Below are 27,488 nucleotides of genomic sequence, written 5' to 3'. Positions count from 1 at the left end.
TAACAAAGAGTCATGCAAACACTGATCTACATAATGTGATGTTTTGGGCTGATTTCAAAACACACGAAAGCAGGACATTCCACCCACATGTGTCTGAAGTTACATCAAGTAATTCTGAAAGATGTCTAGAACTATTTCCATATTTTTAAACTGATCCGGTGTTGGCCTATTTGGGTTTTCATTTATGACCAAGGTCATTCTGGCCTGCCCAGAGAGGCCTGCTGATTATTAGATTCAGTGTGCGTTCAATGGTGTAGTCATCTGAAGGAGATTAATCTGACAGCTGTCAGATAAAAAATGCAGTGGACCTATTTAAAGCACTGAATATACACAGAAATTAGCAGCATGAATTAAGCTAGCAGGATTTTTCATCCCATGTGATGTAGTGGATTCATGGCTGAAGAGAGTGACCAGTGGTTAAATGACTCAATGGTCATGATGCAAGATTTTCAACTGCCTAGTTCTTCTTTGGGGCTGAACTACAACTTCAGTTGTAACCTGGCTATAGATCTGGTCTGCTACTACTTAAGACAAACATCTTCACTGTATAAAATGATTTTTTCGAAGTTGTAAATAAAGCAAAGATTATCAGAGTATGTTTTACAAGAAAATACTACTCCAGTCCTTCTACTTCAAAATTTAATGTTTAATTCAATGTGTTACTAGCTGTTTGTTGGTAATTATTTTTAAAATTTACTTGCAAATTATTATTATTTTTTTGTGTGTGTAAAAACGTCATTTTACAATGATAAACTTTAATACTACATTAGCTTATTATCAAATTTAGTATTAAAGTTTATCATTATAAAATTGTTTTTACACTAAAAAACAAAACAAAAAAATCTTGCATTTTCTGTATACATAACCTAAAGTTAATATTTTACACAGATTAAGATCTAAACTGCAAATTATCAGACTTATATTCCATTTATTAACAATTTTAGGACACGAAATAGGTTGAAAATGGAGAGTTATCCCATGATTCCATGTTTTGATTAATGACTTGGAACAGTATTTTCTTATAAAACAGAATCTTATCATCTTTATTCACAACTGCAAATAATATATATATTTTTTTTACTCTTTTTGTGTGTGCTTGTGTTTGTGTGTGTGTGTATATATATATATATATATATATATATATATATATATATATACGTGTGTGTGTCTGTGTGTGTGTTATTACTTTTCAAATATTTGATATTTGTTTGTTTAAATAGTATGTGAAATACTTAGTATACTGTATATTTTGCAGTATACAATAAACAGCACGCTAATATATCTCCAAAAGAAGCATTATTTTAATAAGTAAATAATCAGAAAAAATGCTTCAAACTTGATCATTTGTATTTCAGGCTAAAAACAGGTCTTGTTAAGTTTTATTGACTGTTAAAAGCCAAGTCCATGAAAGCACGTGGAGAAAACCAGTCTTGCTTGCATTGGCTGATATCAAGCAGTGTCAGAATGAGATTAAGGATAACGGTAAATTAAAAACAGCAGTAAAGGGAATTCTTTGAACTCTCAGTTTAGAACCAGCAGCAGCCCTGGACGAGTCTTCAGACATGAACTATCTGCGGTGATATATAGGATGAGCAAGGATACACTCTCATCTCCTCAGATCTTGTCTCATGTGTGTTTTTATTGCATTTTCTTCTCTTGCAGTGAAGTCCGATCAACTCCAGACTATCAAACGTGAACTGACTCAGATCAAGATGAAGATCGACTCTCTTCTGGGCCGCCTGGAGAAGATTGAGAAACAGCAGAGATCTGAGTGCGGTGAGACAGACAGAGAACTATAAGAGAGCAGGAATAAAATCCAGTCCAGCGGGACAAGGTTGCTAACATCGGCTGTAGAGAAAAAAATTTTGGGAGTGTATATGCGCTATCCATCTCTGTGACAGGCGAGGAGACAGCAGCCAATTTGTCAGAACTGTTATACAGGCAATCTTTTACTATAGCAAATCCCATTTCGCTCTGTTCGCCAGGAGATGAGAGAACTGTTTTCATCTAGCAGACTGCAGAACGCTAGTCTCACATTCACGAGTCAAACTTTTGGTCTATTGCATTAATCCATACAGATTCAAGAAAAAGAAAATCACAGTTCTTTCATCATTTACTCACCCTCATGTCATTCCAAACCCATATGACTGACTGACTTCTGTGGAACACAAAAGGTGACATTTTAAAAATGTTCCTTCTGCCTTTTTTTCCATACTAAATAATAACAACAACAACAACAAAAAACATTCTTACTAACTTATCAAGGCAATATAAAGCCTACTGTATCATATTTATTTATCAAATTTCTAAGGCCTCTAAATGATCAACCTGATTCAAATTTAACAGAAAAACCTTTTGTGCACAATCTACTGCATGCCTTCTGTTGTCTGATTGATAGTTACATATAAATACTTTTTAAGCAAGTAAAAGGCCTTTTAGTATACTTCTTAAATCATCTAATATCAGGTCGTGATTATATATATATATATATATATATATATATAAAACGTGATGGTCGTATGGTGGTCATATATATATATATAATCATTTTAAAATGTATCAAATATTATAAATTAAATCATCATTGCATTGCATTATTTGTTTTCAAACTATAGAGGTTTGATCATAAAACTTAGCATTTAAATATCATAATAGTAAGACATTATAAGGAGATATAGATTGAAAACTGATTTATATACATTTTATGACAGTTGTCTGTTACTTTGTAAAGATCACATTGATAAATAAAAGAAACAGCAAGAAGTAAATGTGAAATTTTGAAGTAGAAAGACTGAAATAATATTTTCTTATAAAACATTCTCCAGTAAACTTTTTTATTTACAACTCTGAAAAATATTTTTTACAGTGTACTTTTTGGCCATATAAATATCAGCAAGTATGCATATTTTTACTCCGTTTGGGACTCAGAATAAAATCGAGGTGCTTTTTCCTCCTTGAGTATTCTTACTGCATTATACTATACAATTTTTAAATAAAAACATCCATAAAAACAAATATTATAAAAAAATAAACAAAAAAAAAAAAATAAATAAACATGCAATTTTTAAATGTATTTCTAAAAGTTCAGAAAACCTGCTCTGTTTCAAAAAACTAAATTATTCTGACTATTATTTCATATGTCAGGCTTTAAAGGATTAATGCATTATATTTGCATATAATATTCGTATATCATATTGCTTGGAAGAAAGTCTAGTTTAGAACAGGTTTAGAATTCCAAATTTTAAACATTTTTAAATGACAGCTTTTTTATTTTTCTGTGAAAAAAAATAATAATAATTTTGTGGTGAAAAATATCTAATTTTGCTCTTATGCAAATAAGTAATGACTGATATAAAGCATAATCGTCATAATATCTCTGTGTCGTTCCTTCAGAGCCTCATAGGAAATATGAGGATAACTGCGACTCTTTGCACGAGGGGTCGATATCAGAGATGGCAGACAACTCCGGAGAGGAGGGAGGAGAAGGACAGATGGACGCGGAGGCGGGAGAAATGACGGATGGTGGCGAGGATGACTACGACGAGGAAGGCAGCAGTGATCTGGTACGTTGGCCCCCCGCGGGCCTTACTGGCAGCAGTGACTCTGAAAGCCCCATTGAAGCTAATTCTGCAGATTTATTCACGGCTGCAGACATGAGAGACGCAGGGCTGGGAGAGCAAAAGCTGACAGGGCTCCGCTGGGCTGCTTCCTGCTCTCTTAACCCTCACCTGTCACGCGCTGTAATTAAAATCGTGTCAGAACCTCTGGAGACACTGAGGTCCAGCAGCACCGCGACCAACAGCAAAGTCAAATTGAGATTTAGGATGTGCTTCCCACTGAGGAGATAGGCTGGCTGTATTTTAATGAGCTCCTACATTTCTTAAACTGGAGGGAAACGTCAAGGCGAAATCCCGCTGGAAAGATTCCCAACAGCATGTTACAGACATTTCAGGTCAGAGCGTGACCTCCAACACAGCTGGGTTTAGCAGATACCCAAGCAACACAAATAAAAACTGGCTAGACTTTTTAAAAGATACTCTAGAGAAGTGATTTTGGAGCCTTAATATGTTTCTCTAAAAAGGAACTTGAGGTCACAGGATTGTTTATATATTATGTTGAATGTGAGTATTGAACGAGTAAATCTCAAGGTCTTTTGAGATCCTGAGCTGCTCTTTCTCAGAAGATGAAGTTGACCTTGACTATCATTATGCATCTGCTTTGCAGCTTTTGTTAATATTCATTCAATATAAGTTAGATACTGCACCTCTATTAGATGAAAATGTTTGTGATTTCTGGGCATAAACTGGATAATTCTATGCACTAAAAAGCCATAATTAAATAGGTCTAAACTGATAATTATCAGAATGTAAAAAAAAAAAAAGGAATCTTTTCACTGTAATGTCATCTGTGGAGAAAAAGTTCCTATGCTAAACAATTACGTGCTCAAAGGTTTGGAATTGGTAATATTTTAAAATAAGTTTTTTATGTTCAAATTAGGCTGTATCTAATTGATCAAAAATATGTAAAAGCAGTAATATTGTGAAATATTATTAAAACTTAAAATGACTGTTTTCAATTGTAATATATTGTAAAATGTAATTTATTCCTGTGAAGACCAAGCTGAATTTAAGCATCATTAATCCAGTCTTCATTCAATCATTCATAATTTGCTGCTCAAGAAACATTTCCTATTATTATCAATCTTGAAAACAGTTGTGCTGCTTAATAGTTCAAAAGAATAGAATTTATTTACTGCACATATTCCTTTTATTTATATTCTGGTATGGTTATGTGAGACAAACTGCTCATAGCATTATATTCAAAATTGTTCTATAAAAGTGCATTTCTGATTTGAGAGTTCAGATTTTGCTGAGCTATTCTGTATTCCTAAAATGATTTTCTTTTTTGTGTTTCAGATGGAGAATCATGTGTCTGATATTGACAACTAAAGGTAAGTAGATTCTATTCTGTGTATTTTATTTCATAGATGTACAGTATGTATTCTTAATGCATTTATTCACTGAATCATTTCAACGGTCATTTAATGAATTATATTGATCATAGAATGCAATAAGTGCAGTACAGTCTTGTTTTTAGAGTACTGCATTCAGAGATGAAATCAGCTCTGCACTGAACAGAAGACATGAAACTCTGTGAAGACGGACGTCTCTTCTTAAAGAGGCCATGAAGGCTCTCGATTGGCTCATCAGATGCAGAGAAAATATTTTGACAAGTTTAGCATCTGCTAGTCAATATCACTGTTTTTCATTTAATAACATCTGGCACATTCAATCATATATGATTTGCATATGTTCTGTAAAAGGCAAGTAAGTGCAAATTTAATTTTGAAGTTCATCATGCAAACATTAAAGTTTGGTTTTTCCCTCAAGGATAATTTTCCTTAAGCAAAGATGAAAGGATTTTACAGTCTGTGTGTGGAAAATGAGCCTTAAATGTCGGAAAAATGTAACATGGCATTTTTGAAACCTTCAGCATTAACAGGGAATTTATTGAAATAATTCTAGAATTTTAAATATTTTAAAATGTGAGGTCTGACAATGAATATGTTTCATTAGATGTTTTTGTATCTGTTTTTTTTTTTTTAAATCCCCATTTTCTCAAAGTATGTTTTCTTTGTAAAATCTGATTGTGATTAAAATATACATCATTTTTTTGATTCCCATTTTGATTTGATTAGTTAAGTACTTGGTTTAATGAAAGCATACTGCCACATCAGTTTCATCAGACTCCTTATACTTACACACTTCTGAATGATTGGAATATTGTCAGACCGCTGTAACACTTCAAAATGAATTATGTCTTAATGTGTGATAATTTGTAATGATACTGTAAAGATGATATTGTACGTACATTGTCACTGTATTTTGTTTTTATCATGCATAGCTGTGTGTAAATCAGAGCGACATGTAGTAGTCACTGTTTCTGTTCTCTATGATGTCATTCAGTATGGAGTGTGTCATAATGAACTCTATTTTTGTATGGCAGATTTACAGAAAAAGCTTCAGAATATTCATATTTGTTCCGCTGACATTTTCATTCTGCTACTGTACATAATTTGTTGGTTTAAATAAGAATGTGGAAAGATGTGTATAGCTTAAAAAAGAGAAAAAGATTGATGGATCCATTGGGAAAATGTGATTATTGTGTCATGTTTGAGAGAAAAACTATTCTATATGGTTTAGGTCGCTGGTCTCATAACAGCTCAGCTCAGAGACCTAGTAATATAACTGAATTACTTAATATTGTATAGAAATGTAAACTATTGTAAAGATATTTTTATGATTGCATGTTAATTATTTTAATGTATTTTCAGTTGTTTCATTTGTTATCTGGCTTTAGGCTTTGTGGTTTAGGAAAATACTGCCATTGCAATCACTATATAAAATTTGCGAAAAATTAAAATGTTTTTTCTATGTTTATTGCAGAGCAGAATCAAATGCGATAACTAAAATTCAAGCTAAATTTGGTTTTAAAGGAATAGTTCAACAAAATTTGAAAATTAAAATTTACCAAGATGTAGATGAGTTTGTAAATAAATTGGGTTCAAGTTTTCTTGAAGAAATAGTTGAAAAAAAAAAATGCTGAAATACTCACAGGTCATCCAAGATGTAATTGAGTTTGTTTCTTCATCAGAACAGATTTGGTGAAATGTAGAATTCACTTGCTCACCAATGGATCCTTTGCAGTGAATGGGTGCTGTCAGAATGAGAGTCCAAACAGCTGATAAAAACATCACAATAATCCACATGATTCCAGCCTGTCAACTAATATCTTGTGAAGCAAAAAGCTACATGGTCGTAATAAAATCCATCAAGGCATTTTAACTTTAAACGTTGCTTCCAGCTAAAACATTATAATAGTCCAAAATCCATACCATTTCCTCCAGTGAAAAAGTCCATCCCGTTTGTCCTCTCACATTAAATCCATCTACAAATTTGTTTAGAACAGTTCCGCTCGTAAACAGTGCTTGATCTATGCAGATTTCTCTCCTGATTCAGAGAAGACAACTTTTTCACTGGAGAAAGCAATATTTTTCAAAGAGGACTGAACGGTTTGAAGTTGTGATGTTTTTTAGACTCTCATTCTGACGGCACCCATTCACTGCAGAGGATCCATTGGTGAGCAAGTGATGTAATGCTAAATTTATCCAAATCTGTTCTGATGAAGAAACAAACTCATCTACGTCTTGAATGCCCTGAGGGTATTTCAAAATATTTTCATTTTTGAGAGAACTATTTCTTCAAGAATAAAAGAAAAACTTTCTTGGTGGTCATAAGGCTATTCGCATGACAGAAATAATTTGGCTGTGTTTCATTCAAACACTAGAGTAATTATTAAAATATTATAGTTTGCCTTAAAATGCCACTTTTGAGTAACATTAAGCCTATAGAATCTTCTTAAGTGCAGACAGAGAAAGCTGGCACTGGTATTGTGTGTATGTGAGGTTGGTGGGGGAGGGATCGCAGCACCTGTCCTGGGTTTGGATGCACCTGAGTGCAGCTGTAGCAGATGGTGAACCAAACACATTCAATTAATCAACATCAAATCCAAATGTTTGGGTTAATTAGGGCCACTGGCCACTTCACATGGAATCAATTCATTGTATTAACTTCTTCCCGATCTCAATTTCAGCAATATTCATGAGACAATTACCACTAAAATGAAAGAAGCTGTTTAGAAAGCACTAATTTGATTGATAAATTATATTAATACAAATGTAGAAAATGACCAAATAACCATTATGTCGTCATACTGACTTGTGCGTATTTGACAGCCATATTTGCAGACAGATCTTCATCTTTCATATCATAAACAAAATCACAACGACATGACATTTGTTGTTTACAAAATATGTTTCAGAATCCAATTATCATGATTTTATACATGGATGCATTATGAATGAGGGGAAAATTTGCATTTGGATGGATTCCAGTCACATTTCTATTCCCAAATAAGACTGAAAACAATTATACAGGTTTCAAATTTCATATCATCTTAAACAGATAGGAATTCGCCAAATAGTCACATTTTTTCATTACTCAGTCTTGGCCTAATTTATTTTACAGTCAGCTGTGTTACTATATCTTCCTGCAAAATAAAAACGAAAAGAAATAAGGAATTTAAAATATCCAATTTCATATCCAAAAGTTAAAGTGGTTTTGCTGCATTATAAATACTCATCTCCCAGCTCACTGCACAAATCTTCATTAACATTTATATTATATTAGCTCAGGGCTGGATATGCACTTTTTTTCTACAGGCCTTATTTGAAAAATATTCAAATGAAGTTGGTTGTTATGACAATAATCTGTGCAAAGTTTTCTAATGACTTGCACTGCCATGTAAATAATTAAATAAATAAATAATGTGTTTTGAGAGGTCATCTAGAGCTGACTATGAAATTAAACTATTACATTTAATCTTAGCTATGAGCAATTACTTAGCAACTTAAATTATCTTTGCACACTCGTTAGCAGGTTAGGCATGATATCATGACAAATAAGGGACAGATAAACAAGTCAAGGTCATCTCCTGTTGTGAAACATATTTCATTGTGAAAAATAAAATAAATAGTTTGAAGACAGATTCATTCTTCAGAAATTAATGGTTCAAGTGTAATTTAATCTCTGGAAAAAATAGATCTACAAACAACTTTCACTCAGAAATTGCTAAGTTTTACAATAACAAAGAAGTGACAAGTAACATTTAAATTATGAAGTAGAAAAACTGATATAGTACTCCAATAACCTATTTTATTTACAAAAAAACAAAACAAAACATTTTTTAAAGTATAACACAACACTTCAATGTTACTTGCTGCTGCTTTTGTGAAATATAGCAATTTCTGAGTGAAATTTTTCTACACCATTTTTTCAGTGTATTAGTAAATGTTGAAATTAACATTACCATTAATAAATGCTTCAGATTATTTTTTTCATGGTTAGTTTGTTAACTAATGTAATTAACGAATTTGCCTGCTGTCATGTTTACTTGATTTAATATTGTAAAGTGACCTTTTGAGTTTGAATAAAGGTATAAAAAATTACCTTTAAAGGAACCTTTAAATTTTCATTAAAGTGAACTGAGGTTGCATTTACAGTAAGTTAAAGTGAACTGAAACTGCATCTTAAGGCCAAAGAAAGCACCAATGTGTTGTTAGACCGTGCATCTCTTTCATTTTTAAGTCTTGCCACTCACCAGCTAAATCTCCATTCATTTAGATTTATTAATGCAACTTTAAGTTATTAAGAGTCTTCAGGCCAAGTGTTTTAATTATCATCTGAGGAACAAAAGCTGTTGACCCAGATGTTCAAAAGCTCAGTTGGAAAGAATAGAAAACTTGCTACAGTTAAACACATAATTTAGCTAACTGCTACTGGAGTGAAAAAGACTATTTGGATTGTGTGAGATGTAACTCAATAAAGTGAAAATTAGAGTAATACCTTCTCCAGACGTTCACCACTGTGAGAGACACTAGATAATAATGACTGAAGGCTACAGCAGTGAAAGGTCAGGAGGGGAATCTCAACGTTGATCCCCTTCTAGAGCTGACACCAGGATCAGACTTTTCTCCATCTGTCTTCAGGTCATGTACCCGACAGAAAGACATCTCAAGGGTCTTTATGCAATCAGAGACTTTATGTAATCAATACTGGTGAAGGGAAATAGCCTGAGAGTGAAGTAGCTGGTGTAGAGGGAGAAAAGGCTGGAATAATGCAGCAGCCGGTGGGTAGCACAACTCTCTGTGATTATTCTCAACAAGACTCATATGAAATCACACAAGAATACATACAGCTGTCCTGATCTTCTATGATTACACCGCTGATTACTGGTCAAATCAGCATTGATGTACCTCCTCCATCCTACACAAATCCACATCAGGCTTTGTCAGAAATATCAATTTTCTGTCAAGCTGTGCAAGTATGGCAGAAAAAAAAAGCCGTTTCACTCTGATTTGTAACACAGGTCATGCAAAAGTTGTATAAAAAATACTGGAGATGTCAAATAAATCACATTCAATTCCTTTTAAGGCAAGAAAATTAAATGACTAAATAATATAATGCATAATATTACATATTTAAAGATATGCAGTTTTCTTAAAGGAATAGTTAAAGATACATACAGTATAATAGTAGCTAAACTCTGCAGGACACCTGCCCTCCTGAACCGAGTTTGGAGACCCCTGGTTTAGATTAATAGCGCTTTTCTTTACAAGCTATGGAGCAGCTAAATCAATTTGAGTCTTAAGTGAAAAAAGCAGCACCTTTTTTCATCTTAGTGGCATTCAGGGCATAACGAGATGTGATGAGGGCGTAGGGTTAATCACCAGACTGTCTATAATTATGAATGTCTGTGGTGAGCAGTGAGTCATTGGTGTGTGAAATGAGCTCAACTCAGGCCTGTAAGAGCTTGAAATGCTTGAAATGCTCAACCTCGGGCTTCTCCAACAATCTCTACTGACCGGTTAAGCATTTTGCACTGTGTAGTTTTGGAAATTTCCCAGATAGCACAGGTACATCTGCAAGATGTCTGTTAAAGATCGCTTCATGGAAAGGAGCTACTGTGTACAAACATCTGAAAGACGTCTTTAAGATGTCAGTTTTACATACATACTAAATACATTCTAAGACATTTTCTAAACGCCTATTTGACATCTGATAGGAAACGTCCAATAGATCTATTACAGATGAGCAAACACTCTAATACATCTTGCAGATGTCAAATAGACGTCTCCATGATGTACGTGTGCTATCAAGGTCCTGTATCGTAAAATAAGGGAAAACCCATGTGCGTCTTTTTACAGACCAGTGTGCCACAATGCAGAACAACAGAAATGGAAACGGAGGATATCTATGCTATGATTATATATCGAGATTTCCCAATTCAATTTCATTCATACTACCCATATTCACACTATACAGAACATACTTTTTTAACATTGTGAAGTAAATTCAAATCCAAATGTAGACTCGATTTCGGACACAGCGACTTATTTCCGGTAATTTCCACCACTATGAACAATTTTTCCCCAATATTTATTTTTTTCCCCCCAAAAGTTACTACTTGTTTAATGATTACCAAAGAGATAAAATATTGAAAAATCACCCCCTTGGGTTTCTATCTTACAAGTATCTTAGCCAATAAGCAGCTGGATCACAACTGATCTGAGATAAATACAAGTATTTATATCTGCTACACCAGAACTGAACGTGTATCTCATTGTCAATGCAGGGCACTTCAAAGCACTATTGAGGAATTAACATTGATTGACTCTTTATCCAGCTCTGGTTTCTAGGGGACTGTGTCAATACCAGCTCGAACTCACTGTTTGTGGCTGATCTGACCTGTTTTGAAGAACTCTAGGAGGTTTTGCAGGCGGCAACAACAGCGGTGTGTGGAATTCTAAGTGCTTTCCATCACACAGTATCAGTAATGCTGAAATAACCAGAGAGACCTAGATAATGCTGAGCTTCACCACACTAATGCAGAGCCAAACTGTTGACAGCTCCCTTCGGTTAGGAAAGTGTGATTGTAAAGATACATTTACTTTCCCACATAAACAGGCATCTGGAAATGAAAAAATAAACACAAAACTGACAAAAATAAAAACAAAACACATCAAAACAACAAACTAACACATTAGTTCTGTGAATTGTGTGCGTGTTTGAGTGTGACAGACTTGAGTTTTATGCTGTGCTAGATTGTGCAGAGCACAGAATCTCACTGCAAAGCATCAGGGAGAACAGAAGAAGGATGCTTGACAGCTGTGGAGAAAACGTTTGTGTGTGGATTTTCACTTCACCTCACACACACCCAACTCCTCACCTGACCCTCACCGAGCAAATCCCCATTTCCTGTTTGAGGAAGATCTGGCCACCTAGTGCTCGACAACTGTTTGTTATTGTGCTTAGAAAGCAATCATCTGCTTTTCTGCAGAACCGACTTTGCAAAAGATGAACATGTATTGAAGAGATGCTGCTGATTTACCAATCAAATTATATATTTATGCTTTTCACTGCCTTATGAAAAACCTCCAGCTGTTCCAAGAGGCACCTAAAGAGCTGCTGAAAAAGCCAAGAACAAAATATGGATCCTAGCACATAAAAAATGGTGACTCAATTTTGAGTGATGTATGAGACATATATTGACAGCTAAATTTGCACAAATCGGTACCTGCAGACTTTTATCATTCATGAAAATGTCAAAAAATAGCCTTTTTTATTTTCATTTAAAAGAGAAAACAATGTGCTTTGCATTATGCTCTAGCTATGGATATTAAGCTTTTTTTCTGGCTTAATGGTGAGGTATTTTGCTACTGTGGATAATAATGTTACACAATTAGAGAGCAATTCATTATTTTCATCCTTCTTAAAGGTTTGATATATTTATGCATTTAAGTTTCCAGTTAAAAGCTCAGTGGCAGATTGAATGAATCTCCAACACCCACAAATGTTCTGCTTAAACCCTGATACTGTCAGGACAGCATTTACGCACCAGTGAACTCTCATGCTCTCAGACTAGAGAAAGGTTTAAACATACAATGTAAGTATGAAGCCACACTCCACAAAAATGATGCCACTGAAGAACCTTTAAGTAAACAGTTCTTTTAAAAAAAGAATATAAAGAATACATCATCTAAATTGCCTTTTTCCACTATATAGAACATTGTGGAATGGAACGGTTCAATGGATGTTAAAGGTTCTTCATCATGGAACCATCGATGCCAATAAAGAACCTTTATTTTTAAGATAAACATTATAAACATTTCATTCACACTTCCACACTGCTCCATCCACACCAACACAAATAACAAAACACAAAAACAAAATAAACACATGTCAAATACCTATTTATTTTTTTCTGAGAAATAAACATACTTTTTTTTTTTTTTTTCACATTTAGTAATATTTAAGTGAATCGGAGAAAAACAAGTATTTGTCAGGAGATCTGCAGTCTTGCTGTTGACGTAGTGCTATTATTATAAATGTCTGGCCTCTAGTGGTCTTGAGCTGTTATCACAGCACACTGAAAATGAAGAAGGAATATTCACATTAAAAGAGCCTCTCTAAAACACAAAAAGCTTAAAATAAAATATACACTATCAAACATTTGGGGTTGGCAAGATTTCTATATATATAAAAATCTTATTTTTATAATGCTTATAGATATATGCTAATCAATATATAGATTATAGTATATAATATGATATATATTAATTATGCTAATATATAATCTATTTATGCTAAACAGTACTGAATAGTATGTGATTAAAAGTATAATAGTATATATATATATATATATATAGTAATATATATATAATATATCTATATATATATTATAATTACACTTGACATCAGTTTTCTGTTCACTATAAGCTAAATTTTCATGTCCATTACAGCACATTATTAATATGCTGATTTGGTGTTAAAGAAACATTTTTTTCTTATCATTATTAAAAACAATTGTGCTGCTTCATTTTTTTTATATATATATATTTTTTCAGGATTTTTGACAAATAGAAAGTTTAATACTGCATTCATACAAAACAGAAATATTTTATAAAGAGCTTTACTTTTAATAAATGTAATGCATCCTTTATTAATAAAAAAACTAATTCATCATATTTATTCGTTCTCAAACTCATGATCATTCAGTTTTTATGTCGTCTCTGCAACTCATGTTCTTTTATCATAAACCATAATCCAGCACAATAAAGGACTCAAGACAAATCTAGTAATTAAAGGAGAACCACTGCTCAAAAATGAATTAGGGTTTGCAACAACATAAGGATAAGTAAATTATACAATTTTAATTTGTGCGAGAACTACCATGTTGTGTTTCCCAAAAACCTGTAAGCAGTGTTGAGTAACTACTTACATGTCATAGAATTACATAATTTAATAAATGTAACTGTAATCTATTGCAGAAAAAAAATGTGTAGTTTAATTAGCTACTTCTGAAAATGTTAAAGATTACAAAGCAGGTTATACAGTATCTGAATATTTGCATATACTTACCAATTCGATTAATTTCTTTCCCAAATTGCACTGACTGCTCTAAAATATTAGGACACAGAATAAGACACGTTTATTTGATAACTGTTTTATTTCCTATTTGGGTTTGTGTAACTACTAAACTATATCTTATGATTTTAAAACTGTATTTAAACTCAGAACTATCTCAAAGTAAAAATAGGTGCTAATGGCTTTTCATTATTCATTCATTATTATAATTTCATTATAATTATAATCTTAATTCAGGTGAAGAAGGATTTTGAAAGTCTAACAGTAATCAATGTTGAGTACTACTGTAAGGATAACCCAGCGTGCTTTAAAACGATTAATAGTTGAAAACATTCGTTAGAAATTTAGAAAAGTATTCAATTACGTTAATAAAGTAACTGAAACAGCTACACCACTTATTACATTTTAAATAGTTTAACTTGTAATCTGTAACCTATTAACCTTCCCAACACACCCATTAACAATAAACACCTGAAAAGAATCTCTGAAGCACTCCCTTAAATGCTAAGAACTGCAAAAAAAAGCAAAAAAGGGGGTTAATTCTTCTAAATCCTCCACATCCGTTAATTCCCTTTCAGCTAACGTTCACCTCTAAAAGAAATAAAACACCAGCTAGCTAACGATCTCAATTCCAACAACTTGAGTGGCCAGCTCTCTTTCCACTGGGTCATAAGTTCAAACATTGATCTGAAGCCTGTTACAGCTGACGAAACACTCATTACAAAACAGCTCTGATAGAATTCAGTCTCTAATGACTTTATTCTTTATGCTTCACATAAAAAATAAAAAAAAACCAAAAACCAAAAATTCACTAATAAAATAACTAATCTAATTTATTTACATTACATTAAGCTTGGCTGGGTGATTAGCATACACTGCTTACAAAGCAGTCCAACGAGGGCAATAGAAATCATGCAGTTGACTTTGATGATCAGCAGTCATTATGAATGGTTTTTGTTAGAGGATTTAGGTATGAAGTGTCTGTGATTAGTCCATTTTCTGCATGTTAAAATGGTCTTCTACAGTTGAGAGAAAAGCAGTGCAGCATTATCCACGTTGACAGCTTCCCGTGGAGCTTCTCTGACCACCTGAAATATACAGTTTGCCTGAGATATGACGGTCCACACAAAGTATGTACAGTACAAAATGTATTTAGACATGAAATTTCATTGCATTTTATATGTCTAAAACATGACAGTGACATATAGAGAAAGCATAAAAACACTTTATGCAAAACATTTTTTACAAAAGTAAAGTTAAAAAAAAACACTTAAATCACTTCGATTGTTTATTATTAGTACATTAACGTTACTGCCAAACGTAACCGTAATCTAGTTATCAAAATTAAAGCTACAAATAAGAAAAATGCAAGAAAAAAACACTTACTTTCTGTCCTTTTTTGGGTTCACTGGATGTTGATTTTGATATACTTTTGACATCTTGCTGTATTTCTGTGAACATCTGATTTAAGCTCTCCACTTTTTCATTTCTCAAAGTGTTTATCTGTGGGAAGAATGTCAGCTTATTTATATTAATAATCTGTGTTCAGTCCTAATGGTGCATTACTGATGTAAACCAAACTTGAACTCACGTGCTTCAGGGAGGTCTTGACGGCTTTCGCTTTGGTCTTGGGTTTTGACTGTTTAGTCGCAACCTGAAATACATTTTGCTGCTTTTTGCCTCTCTGTTTATTTTTGGCCATATTTGTCCTGTAGACTTTCTGAAGACAATTCAACTCAATGAAGGCGCAATGTAGACGTCTAAAATCCCAGTTGAACGACAGAGCAGACGAAGGCCAGTATGCGGCTAGATCCCACTTTGGTAACACTCGATTAAACGTTTCGATTAAACGTGTCTAACAAAACAAATACGGCTACATATAAAACCTCGCATCTATTCCATGAACACAAAAGCGTATTTTCAACTGTCACCAGCTCTTATCCACATCCACGTGTCTGCTGTGACTTCTGTGCTTTTCCTTCACTGCACAAGTTCATCAGCGCCATCTAGTGGTGAGGAGTGTAGGCAAAAACTGGAAATAAGATCACGAGTCTCCATTAAAATCTGCAATTGTGCATTAGTGAATTCACACATACATTCTTAACAACAACAACAACAACAAAAGGTATTGCGAATTCGCACTTTATTTGTCCATTCAACTCTGCAATTGTGCATTAGTGAATTCACACATACATTCTTTAAGATTCAAATCAAGGTTCAGAAATATACATATCTAGAATAAATTAATATGAATGTATTATTTATGAGAATAATCGATTAAATCAGCTATTAAATTAATTGGATTTAATAATTAGCAAAAATGTACACACACACACACACACACACACACAGGTTATACAGCCTACATAAAAAAAATACATAAATAAATAATAGGTCTACGCATATACTTACAAGACAAATATACAGGCTACATCTGGACCTTTTTTTATATAAAACATGCATTTACTCATTTGTTTATTCATATATTAGAAATTTCGCGGTTGAGCGTAGTTTCGACTCTCGACCACCAGATGGCAAACAATCACTTTATATTGCAAGTTCAGATTCAAGTCCATTGATGATAAAGAGCTTTGCCAATTCACAACATTAGTCACTTTATATATGCATGTGCATTTACAAATAATATACACGCTAGTTAAAATACTAAAATAATACACGACTAAAATATTTACAGAAATTACAAGCTATTTTCACTGTATCCTTCCATATTATTATTAAAACCTACAAATTTTAGTTCACATTTTATGTCATATTTTTTTATTCTTGAGCCTATAATGAATAGTAATCATAATTATAATATGCTAATAATAACAATAACTTTACACAAATTACACTGGCTATTATTAGCGTGTCTGTGGGTGTTTGTGATATATATCTACACACGTACGTAACCTAAATGCAATATGTTGACAGAACTACATTCATCATTTGATGATGTAAGGCAGTTTTAAAAACATATTTCCATATATCTGTCGACAGTCATGATATATTTTCTTTGTAAAGCGGCAAATACCAGCTAAAGTAGTAGCTATAGTGTTGCGCAAAACCACCTTTCATTCGCTCTGCTAGAAGGATGAATCATTGCTGCACTATTGTCATTAAAAAAAGCGCCACAAGTATCTGATTACGCAATCATAGAACGATAAGAATGCGAATCGATACAGCGGTAGATCAAAGCAGAAGATTCCCACCGATGAGATCCCGCATTCCTTGAGAGAGAGAGAGAGAGAGAGAGAGAGAGAGAGAGAGAGAGAGAGAGAGAGAGAGAGAGAGAGAGAGAGCATTATCGATCTCTCTGTAGCTCCTCCTGCTGCTGATCACATACAGTCATGTGGGCAAACAGCGTCCAGAAAGCCGCTATATAAACCTCCAGCTCATCTGTCAGAGGACACTGACATTGCTTCAGGACACTTGAAGATTCTTGCTGTGCAGCTGTCATAATGTCTCACGAATGGGGATATTCAGACCATAACGGTAAGACCTCCCATGTAATTATGAATTTAATAATTCATGTGTGATTTCATAGGCTATGTAAATATAAAACGTATCACAGTTTCTGATTTTTTTGCCTCGTTATCTGCATTTGCCCTCTTTGCAACTAAGACGTGTTCACAAAATGTACAGATTTTACGTATATTATGTACATAACTATAAAAATTATAATTTTATTGTCAGATACTTTTTTCTTCATACAAATGTGGATTTTTATTTCATACCAAATACAGAAAATACCTGTGCAACAGACAAGTGTAGACTAAAAAAAAAAAATTTTGCCATTAAAATGCACATAAAATATTTAATATAATAAGAATACTTATTATTATTAAAGGCAGTGATGTAAGGATTTTTTTTTTCTTCTTCATATAATTGTGGATTTTTATTTAATCCCAAATGCAGATAATACCTTGGACACTGCAATTCAAATGCATACTTTAAATGCACATAAATATATTTTTTATATTATAAAATATAAAAATTATATCATTTATAGAACATAAAAAACATAAAGGCATATATAATATTATTTTTATTTTATTTTGCCTTAAAGGCAAGGATGTAGGAATATTCATCAACTGTTGTATATTGGAAGGATGTCTACGTTAGTTATAGCCCTGCTCAAATATGCAGAATTTGGTTTTTAACATAAAATTGAATGTCCTGTAAATGCATTTTTGTCCCAGATACATATTGTTTACCCTCTGTATCACCTTCTACTGCAGGACCCGACAAATGGTGTGAAAAGTTCGAAATTGCTAATGGAACTCGCCAGTCTCCAATAGACATTCAAACCAGTGGAGCATCTTATGACAAATCACTGAAACCGCTTAAACTGCACTACGACCCCTCCACTTCACTGGAGATCCTGAATAATGGACACTCTATCCAAGTGACCTTCGCTGATGATGACGACAGCTCAAGTTTGTGACCTCTTTGTTAATATTTTATAATAAGCTACGTCTATTCTTGTATTAATCATTAGCTGTATTTAGGCAGATGTTCATTGAAACGACTGAAGTGTTAACGTAGATAATATTTAGAATGAAAAGTTATGTAATAATGAGGCTGCATCTGATAAAAAATGCAATCCCACAGTATTACTGCCGAATATAGCTGCATATATTGAATGTGCTCTTTTGAGAAGCATTGGAAAGCATTTCAAAAGTTGGCTTTTGGTCTCTAACTACAGAGTTAAACATTAATTTACAATAGTATGCTGTACTAGAGTGTTTAAAAGTCTTTAAATAGATAGTTTGCACACAGTTTTTATAGGTTATGTTTATTTATAGGTTATAGTTTATTTTAATTGAAAACACAAGTGCAACACCTTGATCCTTCAGCTATCTTGTCCTCTGTGACACAGCTACTTTTGCTTAGAATTGTGGAAAAATAGCATACGTACACACACACACACACACACACAGAAAATGCACTTAAGCTGCTAAGCAGTGCACACACACGTGACACACACACACACACACACACACACACACACAGAAAATGCACTTAAGCTGCTAAGCAGTGAATGGTTTGTTACAAGTGTCATTCATGTGAACTTTGACGGAATCAGTAGATGTAAACTGTGAGTTTAATCATATTTGTATTACAGCATGTGACAGACTTTGACATCATAGATTAATAGTTAATTTTATCTGTGTTTGCCTGCATTAGTCCTGACGGAAGGCCCAATCTCAGGCAAATACAGACTCAAGCAGTTCCACTTCCACTGGGGAGCCAGTGATGACAAGGGCTCTGAGCACACAGTCGATGGGAAATGCTACCCAGCCGAGGTATTATGCTCTCTGAGCATACTAGGAAAATTTAGACGTGAGATGTTTTCTTTTATAATTAAGCATTAATGTTCCTGATCATTTCATCTTTAGCTCCATCTGGTCCACTGGAACACAGAATATCCCAGCTTTGTGGAAGCAGTCAGTAAGCCTGATGGTCTTGCTGTGGTTGGAGTTTTTCTAGAGGTCTGTGTGCAGTTGTACATTTTTAGGGCCTATTTGTAAGCAAACACTGGGACGAATTCACTAAAAATTAAAATTAGAATGAAGTATTCTATTTTTAGGACCTATTTACTAACCATGTTGTCAATAAACATTGGGACAAATTCACTAAGAATTTAAATTAGAATTAAAAGTTACTTTTTTAGGGCCTGTTTACTAACCAATTTGTCAGTAAACACATGGACAAATTTTCTAAATAGTTGCATCACTTTTGCTTATGACATTACATTTTCAATAAAAAACAAAAAAAAAAAAAAAAAAAAAAAATTATGTCTATAATATTTAGTTACTTAGTCACAGTCTTTTAAAATTAGTATTAAGTCTTTCATTTTTAGGCCCTATTTAAAATTGTTTAATCACTTTTCTCAAGATATTTTGGCAAAAAAATAAATAAATAAATGTGTTTCTGTGGCTCAGTGGTAGAGCATTGCGTTAGCAGCACAAAAGGTTGTGGGTTCAGTTCCCAGGGAACACACATACTGAGGAGAAAAGAAAAAAAAATCGTATAGACTGAATGCACTGTAAATCGCTTTGGATAAATATAACTATATTGTTAAATATAAAATACTGTACTTTAGTCACATTCGTCCTACAAATTTTAAGGTTAGGTTGAAGAAAAAAATTAAATTAGGTTAAATCTTACATTTATTACACAAATTTTTAGTTTAGAATATAAAAAAAATATATATATATTTTTTTTTCATCAGAATGGAGCAGAAAATCCTAATCTTCAGGCCCTTCTGGATGCTATGGATGCTATCAAGTTCAAGGCATGTCTACCAATTCAATTACATGTTGTTGTCATTTTTACTTTATTCCAAATATTGAAATCAATTCTGCTTCATTCATGGTCCATTTGTGTGTTATCTTGCAGGGAAAGCAGAACTCATTCACAAACTTTGACCCAACTGTCCTGCTCCCGAAGTCTCTAGATTACTGGACATACCTGGGGTCTCTGACCACCCCTCCTCTGTACGAGAGTGTCACATGGATCGTCTGCAAGCAGTCAATCAGCGTCAGCTCGGAGCAGGTCCTGCTCATGACACAATTTATATCAGTAATACAAGCATAGATGTGGAATTTACAAGTCAAATGCTTAATAGTGAAGTGTGGCATCTCACATAGTAGAGATTTGGATGAGCATCTTATTAATTCTAAAGCAGAGCAAAGAATACCTTGTTGACCCATAAAAAACACAGGCCTGTTATTTTGACCAGGATTAAAATCACAAATTACGATTTACATTATTATTTGTTTATTTAGTCTTTAGGCCTTCCACTTTCAAAACCAGCTAGACATTTGCCCTCATCTGAGGAAATAGTGAACAAATGTACAAAACCTTCTACTCATAGTCAGTTGTATTTTCTTCTCCATTCAACCTCTGTGGCATCTAGCCCTTATGTGAAAATTAACATGAACCTGTCGAATGTTTACATAGCAACTTTGGTTCAAAGTTGGTAATGTGTACATAAACTCAGGTGGCCATGGCTCATTTCCTAGCTGCCTGTTGAATTATTAACTTCATGAATACAAAAATAACTTAACATGATATTCTGTACAAAATGTGACTATTAATGAAAATGAGTTTGTTTAACTATAAGCATTTCCCCAGTACATGAATAGTCTAGTCAAATCACCATCATACCATACAGATCGATTCAAAGCAGCTTTACAGTAACAGAGGACAATATCAATCATTCAAATTCTGCTGTAAAGCAGCACTAAAAAGAAATTCATGAATGTTATTCAGCTCAAATCAGTTTAGTGTTTCAAAATTAATTTCAGTTCATTCACTGTGAAACAAGTTTTAGTTCAGTGATAAGCAACTCTACAGAATGTTATTATTCAGCCTGAATCAGTTCAATGTTGATTCAATTCAGTGAAATTCAGCTTTAGTCAATTCAGTGTTGATCCATTTCAGTTCAGTGCAACCCACGTCAGTTCAATGTTGATTCAGTTCAGTTCAATTCAGCTCGAGTCGGTTCATTGTTGATTCAGTTCAGTTCAATTCAGCTCGAGTCAGTTCAATATTAGTCAGTTCAGTGTCAGTTCTAATAAATAAATAGTAACAGATTCTGAAAACTCAGTATTTCTCTTTCTATCTCTTCCTCTAGATGAAAAAATTCAGATCTCTGCTTTTTACTGCAGAGGATAAGAAGGACTGCTGCATGGTGAACAACTATCGCCCTCCTCAGCCTTTGAAAGGTCGTGAGGTCCGTGCATCTTTCAAATGAAGGACCCCCCCACCCCCCCTCCGAATCCCTGTTTCTCCCCTTCCCTCCCTTCTTTAGCAGAATATGCAAGTGCGGGGCCCCAGGGCCAAGGGCCTCAAAGCACCTTCACCCTCCATGCAGTGATGCTGGGCAACCTGCCAGCTGTCCAGCAGACCAGATGTTCTGTTTGGAGAGTAAAGAGGCTATGCAGGGAAATATGTGTTAGTACTGTCCCTATCTGTTTCTATCTCCTTTACTTCATTAGTGCAAATGCTTGAATTATTTGGATTTAGAATATGGTGCCAATTTTGTATGATGCTCTGATGTACATGTATACAAACAGACAAAAGTAGTAATATATATATATATATATATATATATATATATATATATATATATATATTATATATATATATATATATATATATATATATATATGGGGTATTTAAGTATATTTGTATTGCTCTAGAGCAGAGATGCCCAAATTTGGACCCAGTTAGCCCATGACGACTTTTGATTTGGCCCACCATATTATACTTACATTTATGCATTTGCCAGATGTTTTTATCCAAAATGACTTAAATTGCACTCATGGTATACAATTTTTTAATTAGTTCATGCATTCTTTGGGAATCAAACATATGACCTTGGCATTGCTAGCGCCATATTCTTCTGTTTCAGCCACAGGAGTTAAAAAGTAAAAAAGTAAAAAAAATATATATATATTTTTTTTTTTCAATTAGAAAATAATCTTTTTTAATTTCTAATTTTGTTTTAATTTATTTTTATTTTTGCACGGAAATGTAAAAAACAATCAAGTGAATGATTAAAAAAAATTTACAATTGAAAAAATATCTATTTTTACTGTATACAAGAAAATACTATTTCATTCTTTCTACTTAAAATTTTACAATTTTTGACATTTTTATTTGTGAAATTCACCAGCAAATCTGTGCGAAAATAGTTTCTACATCAATTTTTTTTTTTTCTGTGTATTTATATAATACAACCTTTACTTCTGGCCAACATCCCTCAATGACGTTTGATTTCTGGTCCTTTGTATTCAAGTTTGAGCACCTCTGCTCTAGAGACTAGACCAGCATCTCAGATCAAAATGCAAAGGTACGGCAGATCTGTAGATTCCCGAACAGATGCCATCTGTGCTGCTGTCCTTCCCTGCTAGGGATGTAATCTCTGGCTGTCTCAGCAGTACTGAAGCTTAATGAAACCCAATGCACACTGCTATCAGACTGCAAGATCTAGAAAATCCCCTATGGTAAATGAACACACGTGGCAAAACGTCCACGTCGACATGCAGGGAAGTCACGCACAACATCAGCACATACTGTACAATCAGAGAGATTTTGATTTGGGGTGTTTATGCCTCAGATTGTAATTTAAGACTACGAGTAATTCACCTCTTCAGCTGTATTGCAAAGCGATGCACAAGCAACAAAGTGAGTCTTAATATAAGCCAACATGCCAATAGACAAATCTTGCAGGTTAAGCAAGGAGGTCACCATCAGTTCATCTGAAGCACTGGGACCAGGGTCTTACGTTATGTGTTTGTAAAGAAAACAGGTTTGAAATATGTTGTGTAACGTGTTATTGAATGTACTTTACTTAAGTTTGAGGGCTCTGTTAAGCAATATTGTTTAGCCATACTCTATTCTGCTATTTTCAAAGAGGATATTTTAAATAAAGATATTTTATGCTTATACTGTGAGTTACTGTTGCTATGTCCGACAAGCCATGGCGTATCATGCCACACATGTTCTCACACAGTGAAAAATACATCACAGAGCAAGGAGGACAGCTTTCAAATTTTGCAATTCTTAAAGAAATTCAAACAAGAAATACTGTTTTGTGGCTCTTTAATGTGTCATGACAGATCACTTTAACGCCTGAGTTCAAGCTGCACGTGAACCAATTGTCTCTTCCTCTTTATTAGTTATACACTAGCATGAAATAAACATGAATGAACATCTGAAGGTATCTTGTTTCAACCGCAGAAAGTCAACCGCCTGTCAATCAAACTCCCAGTGAAGGGTCATATAAGGGTCATATGATATTTATATTAAATAGATAGATAATATTTTCTAAATACTGATATGGCCCAAAAGTTGAGAATCTGTGTGCATATCACTGCTATTTGGTACAAAGGACACAAATTAAATCGAATTAGCTACACATGCAAACTTCAAATTTTAGGGAGTGACAAAATGAGCATATAAATATGGCAGAGGATTTCCTAAATGATCACTCCTGGATGCAATCCACGATGACAGTGATAGTCATTGAAATTATCGCGCAGCTGTAAACAAGAAACCTAAATTCATTGTCATTCAAAAGCTATATATGTAAAATATCTGTAAAATATAAATCACCAGATAATAGATAGACTAATAGCCACTTGCTTTGATAGAGGCTAAAACTTGAATAAAACCATCACTCCTGTAAAACAATTCCATCAAACTTTGATTGTGCTTTTAGTAGAGACTAAGACACTGTCTTTTTTTTTTGATTAACTAATGAATAGCAGCTATGCTGAGTTATCACTTAGTTTATAGGTGCTGTAAGTGATTGATGTTGGGCATATCGCAATAAAATATATTTAGGGTCAGATATCCGTAATAAGTCTCTGTATGACAGCCCTAGGCCAAATTAGCCAGAAGAGCAGCCTACACATTTCTAACCAATCACAAATCATTTTACATAATCTGCGACATCAGGTTACACGTATGCAACATCAGATTTGCTGCACAGTTACTATATTTAAAACTAAAACTATTAAACACATTTTTATTAAATTAAATAGTTAAAAAACATTTTAAATGTAAATACATGAAAAATTAAACTAAACGAAAATTAGAAATGCTAACTTGTCAACTAACTGAAATGTAAGTTGAAGCACTAAAATTACAACCTGGATATGAATAAAAACGAAACTTAAATAGAAATATTTAAAAATAACAAAAAAAAAGACAAAAGCACATAAAATTATTTAAAAATGACTTATATAATTAGTACTAATATAAATTAAAAAAATAAATTACTAATATAAACTACTAACATAAAAATTACTAATATAATAATATATAAATATTACTAAAACAACTAAATATTAAACTAAACAATAAAATAACTACTTTGCTCACATATTTTTTGAAGGTCTCGGATATGGAAAATATAGGAAAGTGGACCGCTTACAGCATCTTTAATGATTTAATGACATTGTTTCACTCCAAGTGGATAATAAAGCCATTAGTAAACTCTAATATGCCATGCTATCCTCAATGCTTATTCACCATATCGGACATGTATATTAGCACAGTCAGGGCTGGGAGTCAGGGGACTCTTCACCTCACAAGCTGTATGGCATCATAATTCAATCTCATTTACATTATCATTGATTTACCTGCCAGTGCAGCATCGCACATTGACATCGAAGTTCATGGGATTATGTTAATGACGTCAGCACGACACACACCGCCTTCATGACAAGGTGTCAGACCCAAGATCCCAGGAATCGCTGCATTACATAAGAACACTGTCTGCTGATAAAATCAGAGTGAATAACAGCATAAATCTCTCACTCACACACACACACACACACGCCAACAAGCAGCTAATCTGTACTGCAGTAAATCCAAAGAGCATCCTGGCATGTACACAGCAGAGCGGCATGAAACATGACCTACAGTCAAGGACGTACACACACACACAGAGTTTCAGACAGGAACAGCCATGTCCGTAGGCTTTCATGCTAATGCGATTCAGGGAGAGCAGGGGAATCGTTGCAAATTAAGAAAGATATATAAAGACGCAGTTGCAAATCTACACGTCTTTTATGCTGTAACTGTTGCACTTAATGAATTTCAGTGTCTCTGGTTAATGTGTACTGTGACGCCTAATGTAAATCCTCTTAATTGAGCTAGAAGACTTCTGTGTGAACACATTTGCTGCTTTTATGGCCCTCTATACTGTAAATTGCTCAATAAATCTGTCATGGAGAGCTTGGGAACATTTACTCTATGAGGTTCACATGGCACTAGGCCACAAGGTCCGAGGACACTGTGAAGGCCAATCTAGCAGGTCTACTGAAATTTTAATGTGCAGTGCAAATCCTCATTATTCTGAATCAATATCTCAGGCTGGTTTTCCTATAAAAATATCTAAACATCCTTAAAATAAGATATGCTTTCAGAGAACTTTTTTTTTTTTTGGTTTAAGTATACATCTTCTAAAATTTAGCAAGAATTATGCATAAATAAACACATTGAGTAAATTCTCTGAAATCAGATTTTGATATATTTATATATGTACAAAGCATAAAATAAAATAAAAAAATAAAACTGAAATAAATGTAAGTAATAATATGTAAATAAAAAATAATAAAAAGGACAAAAACATAAAATTACAAAAAATTTAATTAAAATGAAAATATGAAATATGACATAGTTATTTCCCTAGCATATAATTGCATCTGTCTGTTGCTCATGTAAATATCTTGTTTTTGTTCTCATATAGCATACATAACATACTGGATAAGACATTACATACTGGCATGAAAATGTTTGTTCAATGAATCAATAATACTGACTGTGAATGCTCTGGACCTTGAAAATATAGCAGCATGCAAGCAGGGGATTTCTCACTGAAGGTGTTATCTGATGAAAATGTTTTTCTCAATAACTCTTGGTATAGGTTATCATAACAGAACTATGACACTGTTCATCTTCTAAAAATGCCACATAACCTTTATCTAGAGAGATCTACTTTGGTCAGCCCACTTGGCACCTTTAAGTACACTTCTCTAACACCTACTTTCAGTTGTGTGGAGATTATAAACATGAACAACAACATTTTCCATAAACCTAAAAACAATTTTCTTAATTCATAATCTAAGAGTTTTAGAATCAGTTAAAGTGGGATCAAATCCTGTGAAGGAATTGCTGTAATAAACAGACTTACATGGAACCTTCCTTGGATGTTCATTTAAATATTCAGATAATTTGATACTGCTTTCAGAGTATAAATCTGCTCAGACAGCCAGTGAAACTAGACCAGCCAAGCTTTCTCTTTCCTACTTTTTGTTATTGTGTGAGCTTGGGCTTCAGCAGACATTCTCTCCATCCATCCTGGCAAGAGCACAGAGGCGTTAGTGTGACAGGAGGAGAGTGTGTCACCTGAGACACTACAGTTCACTTTGCAAATGGGTCACCTAGTAACTGCTCACCTTCCCTAAATAGATGAACGCACAGCTCCTGACTGCAGGTTACCGCAAACACAGGAACTAAATGAATACAGGCCAACTAAATAAAAAACAATAAATGAATAATTCACCTCAAAAATTAAAATACTGTCATTATTTACTCATCCTTGTGTAGCATCAAAGCAGTAGCCTATATTTCTTCTGCAGAACACAAAAGCTGATTTTGTGTAACATTTTCAATATAATGGAAGTGAACAAGAACTGGGGCTGTCAAGCTCCAAAATGAAAAAAAAGGAAAAAAACCAAAACACAGAGGTTTAATAAAAGTGGCCTATATGACTCATGCAGTATGTTCAGAGTCTTCTGAAGCTACATGATAGCACCTGTGTCACACAAAAGCAATGGGGAAAACACTACTATTTGTTGCGGTTTCAGACCAGTCATAAGTACCATTCAAAATACACTTAAGTGTTTATTTTATTGC

At 33.7% G+C, this 27,488-nt stretch overlaps 3 protein-coding genes across 5 annotated transcripts in view; 2 read left to right on the top strand and 1 right to left on the bottom strand.

Moving 5' to 3' along the window:
* LOC109089489 (RALY RNA binding protein like) overlaps window positions 1–6,440 on the top strand; it is a 118,506-nt gene extending 112,066 nt beyond the window's left edge. For all 3 annotated transcript variants that reach the window (XM_042714614.1, XM_042714616.1, XM_042714615.1), the window contains 4 exons: window positions 1,663–1,776; window positions 3,394–3,563; window positions 4,917–4,951; window positions 5,098–6,440. In XM_042714614.1, the coding sequence (XP_042570548.1) occupies window positions 1,663–1,776; window positions 3,394–3,563; window positions 4,917–4,949 (317 nt within the window). In that variant the 3' untranslated portion in view covers window positions 4,950–4,951; window positions 5,098–6,440. The remainder of the gene's footprint in view (window positions 1–1,662; window positions 1,777–3,393; window positions 3,564–4,916; window positions 4,952–5,097) is intronic.
* An 8,438-nt stretch (window positions 6,441–14,878) lies between these two features.
* LOC122135398 (ribosomal biogenesis factor-like) lies at window positions 14,879–16,043 on the bottom strand. The gene is made up of 3 exons (XM_042714613.1): window positions 15,637–16,043; window positions 15,432–15,548; window positions 14,879–15,133 (listed from the first exon to the last, which is right to left on the bottom strand). The coding sequence occupies exons 1-3, from the start codon at window positions 15,745–15,747 to the stop codon at window positions 15,065–15,067; spliced, it is 297 nt and encodes a 98-aa protein (XP_042570547.1). The 5' UTR covers window positions 15,748–16,043; the 3' UTR covers window positions 14,879–15,064.
* Window positions 16,044–17,383: 1,340 nt separating this feature from the next.
* LOC122135397 (carbonic anhydrase 2-like) lies at window positions 17,384–22,041 on the top strand. Its single transcript, XM_042714612.1, has 7 exons — window positions 17,384–17,540; window positions 18,287–18,484; window positions 19,236–19,354; window positions 19,448–19,540; window positions 20,284–20,346; window positions 20,451–20,606; window positions 21,691–22,041. The coding sequence occupies exons 1-7, from the start codon at window positions 17,507–17,509 to the stop codon at window positions 21,808–21,810; spliced, it is 783 nt and encodes a 260-aa protein (XP_042570546.1). The 5' UTR covers window positions 17,384–17,506; the 3' UTR covers window positions 21,811–22,041.
* Window positions 22,042–27,488: the final 5,447 nt, after the last annotated feature.

The sequence above is a fragment of the Cyprinus carpio genome, chromosome A24, assembly GCF_018340385.1.
Source record: "Cyprinus carpio isolate SPL01 chromosome A24, ASM1834038v1, whole genome shotgun sequence".
Classification (NCBI taxonomy): Eukaryota; Metazoa; Chordata; class Actinopteri; order Cypriniformes; family Cyprinidae; genus Cyprinus; species Cyprinus carpio.
Note: the sequence above shows the minus strand (reverse complement) of the source record. Positions and strands in the feature narration are given on the sequence as shown.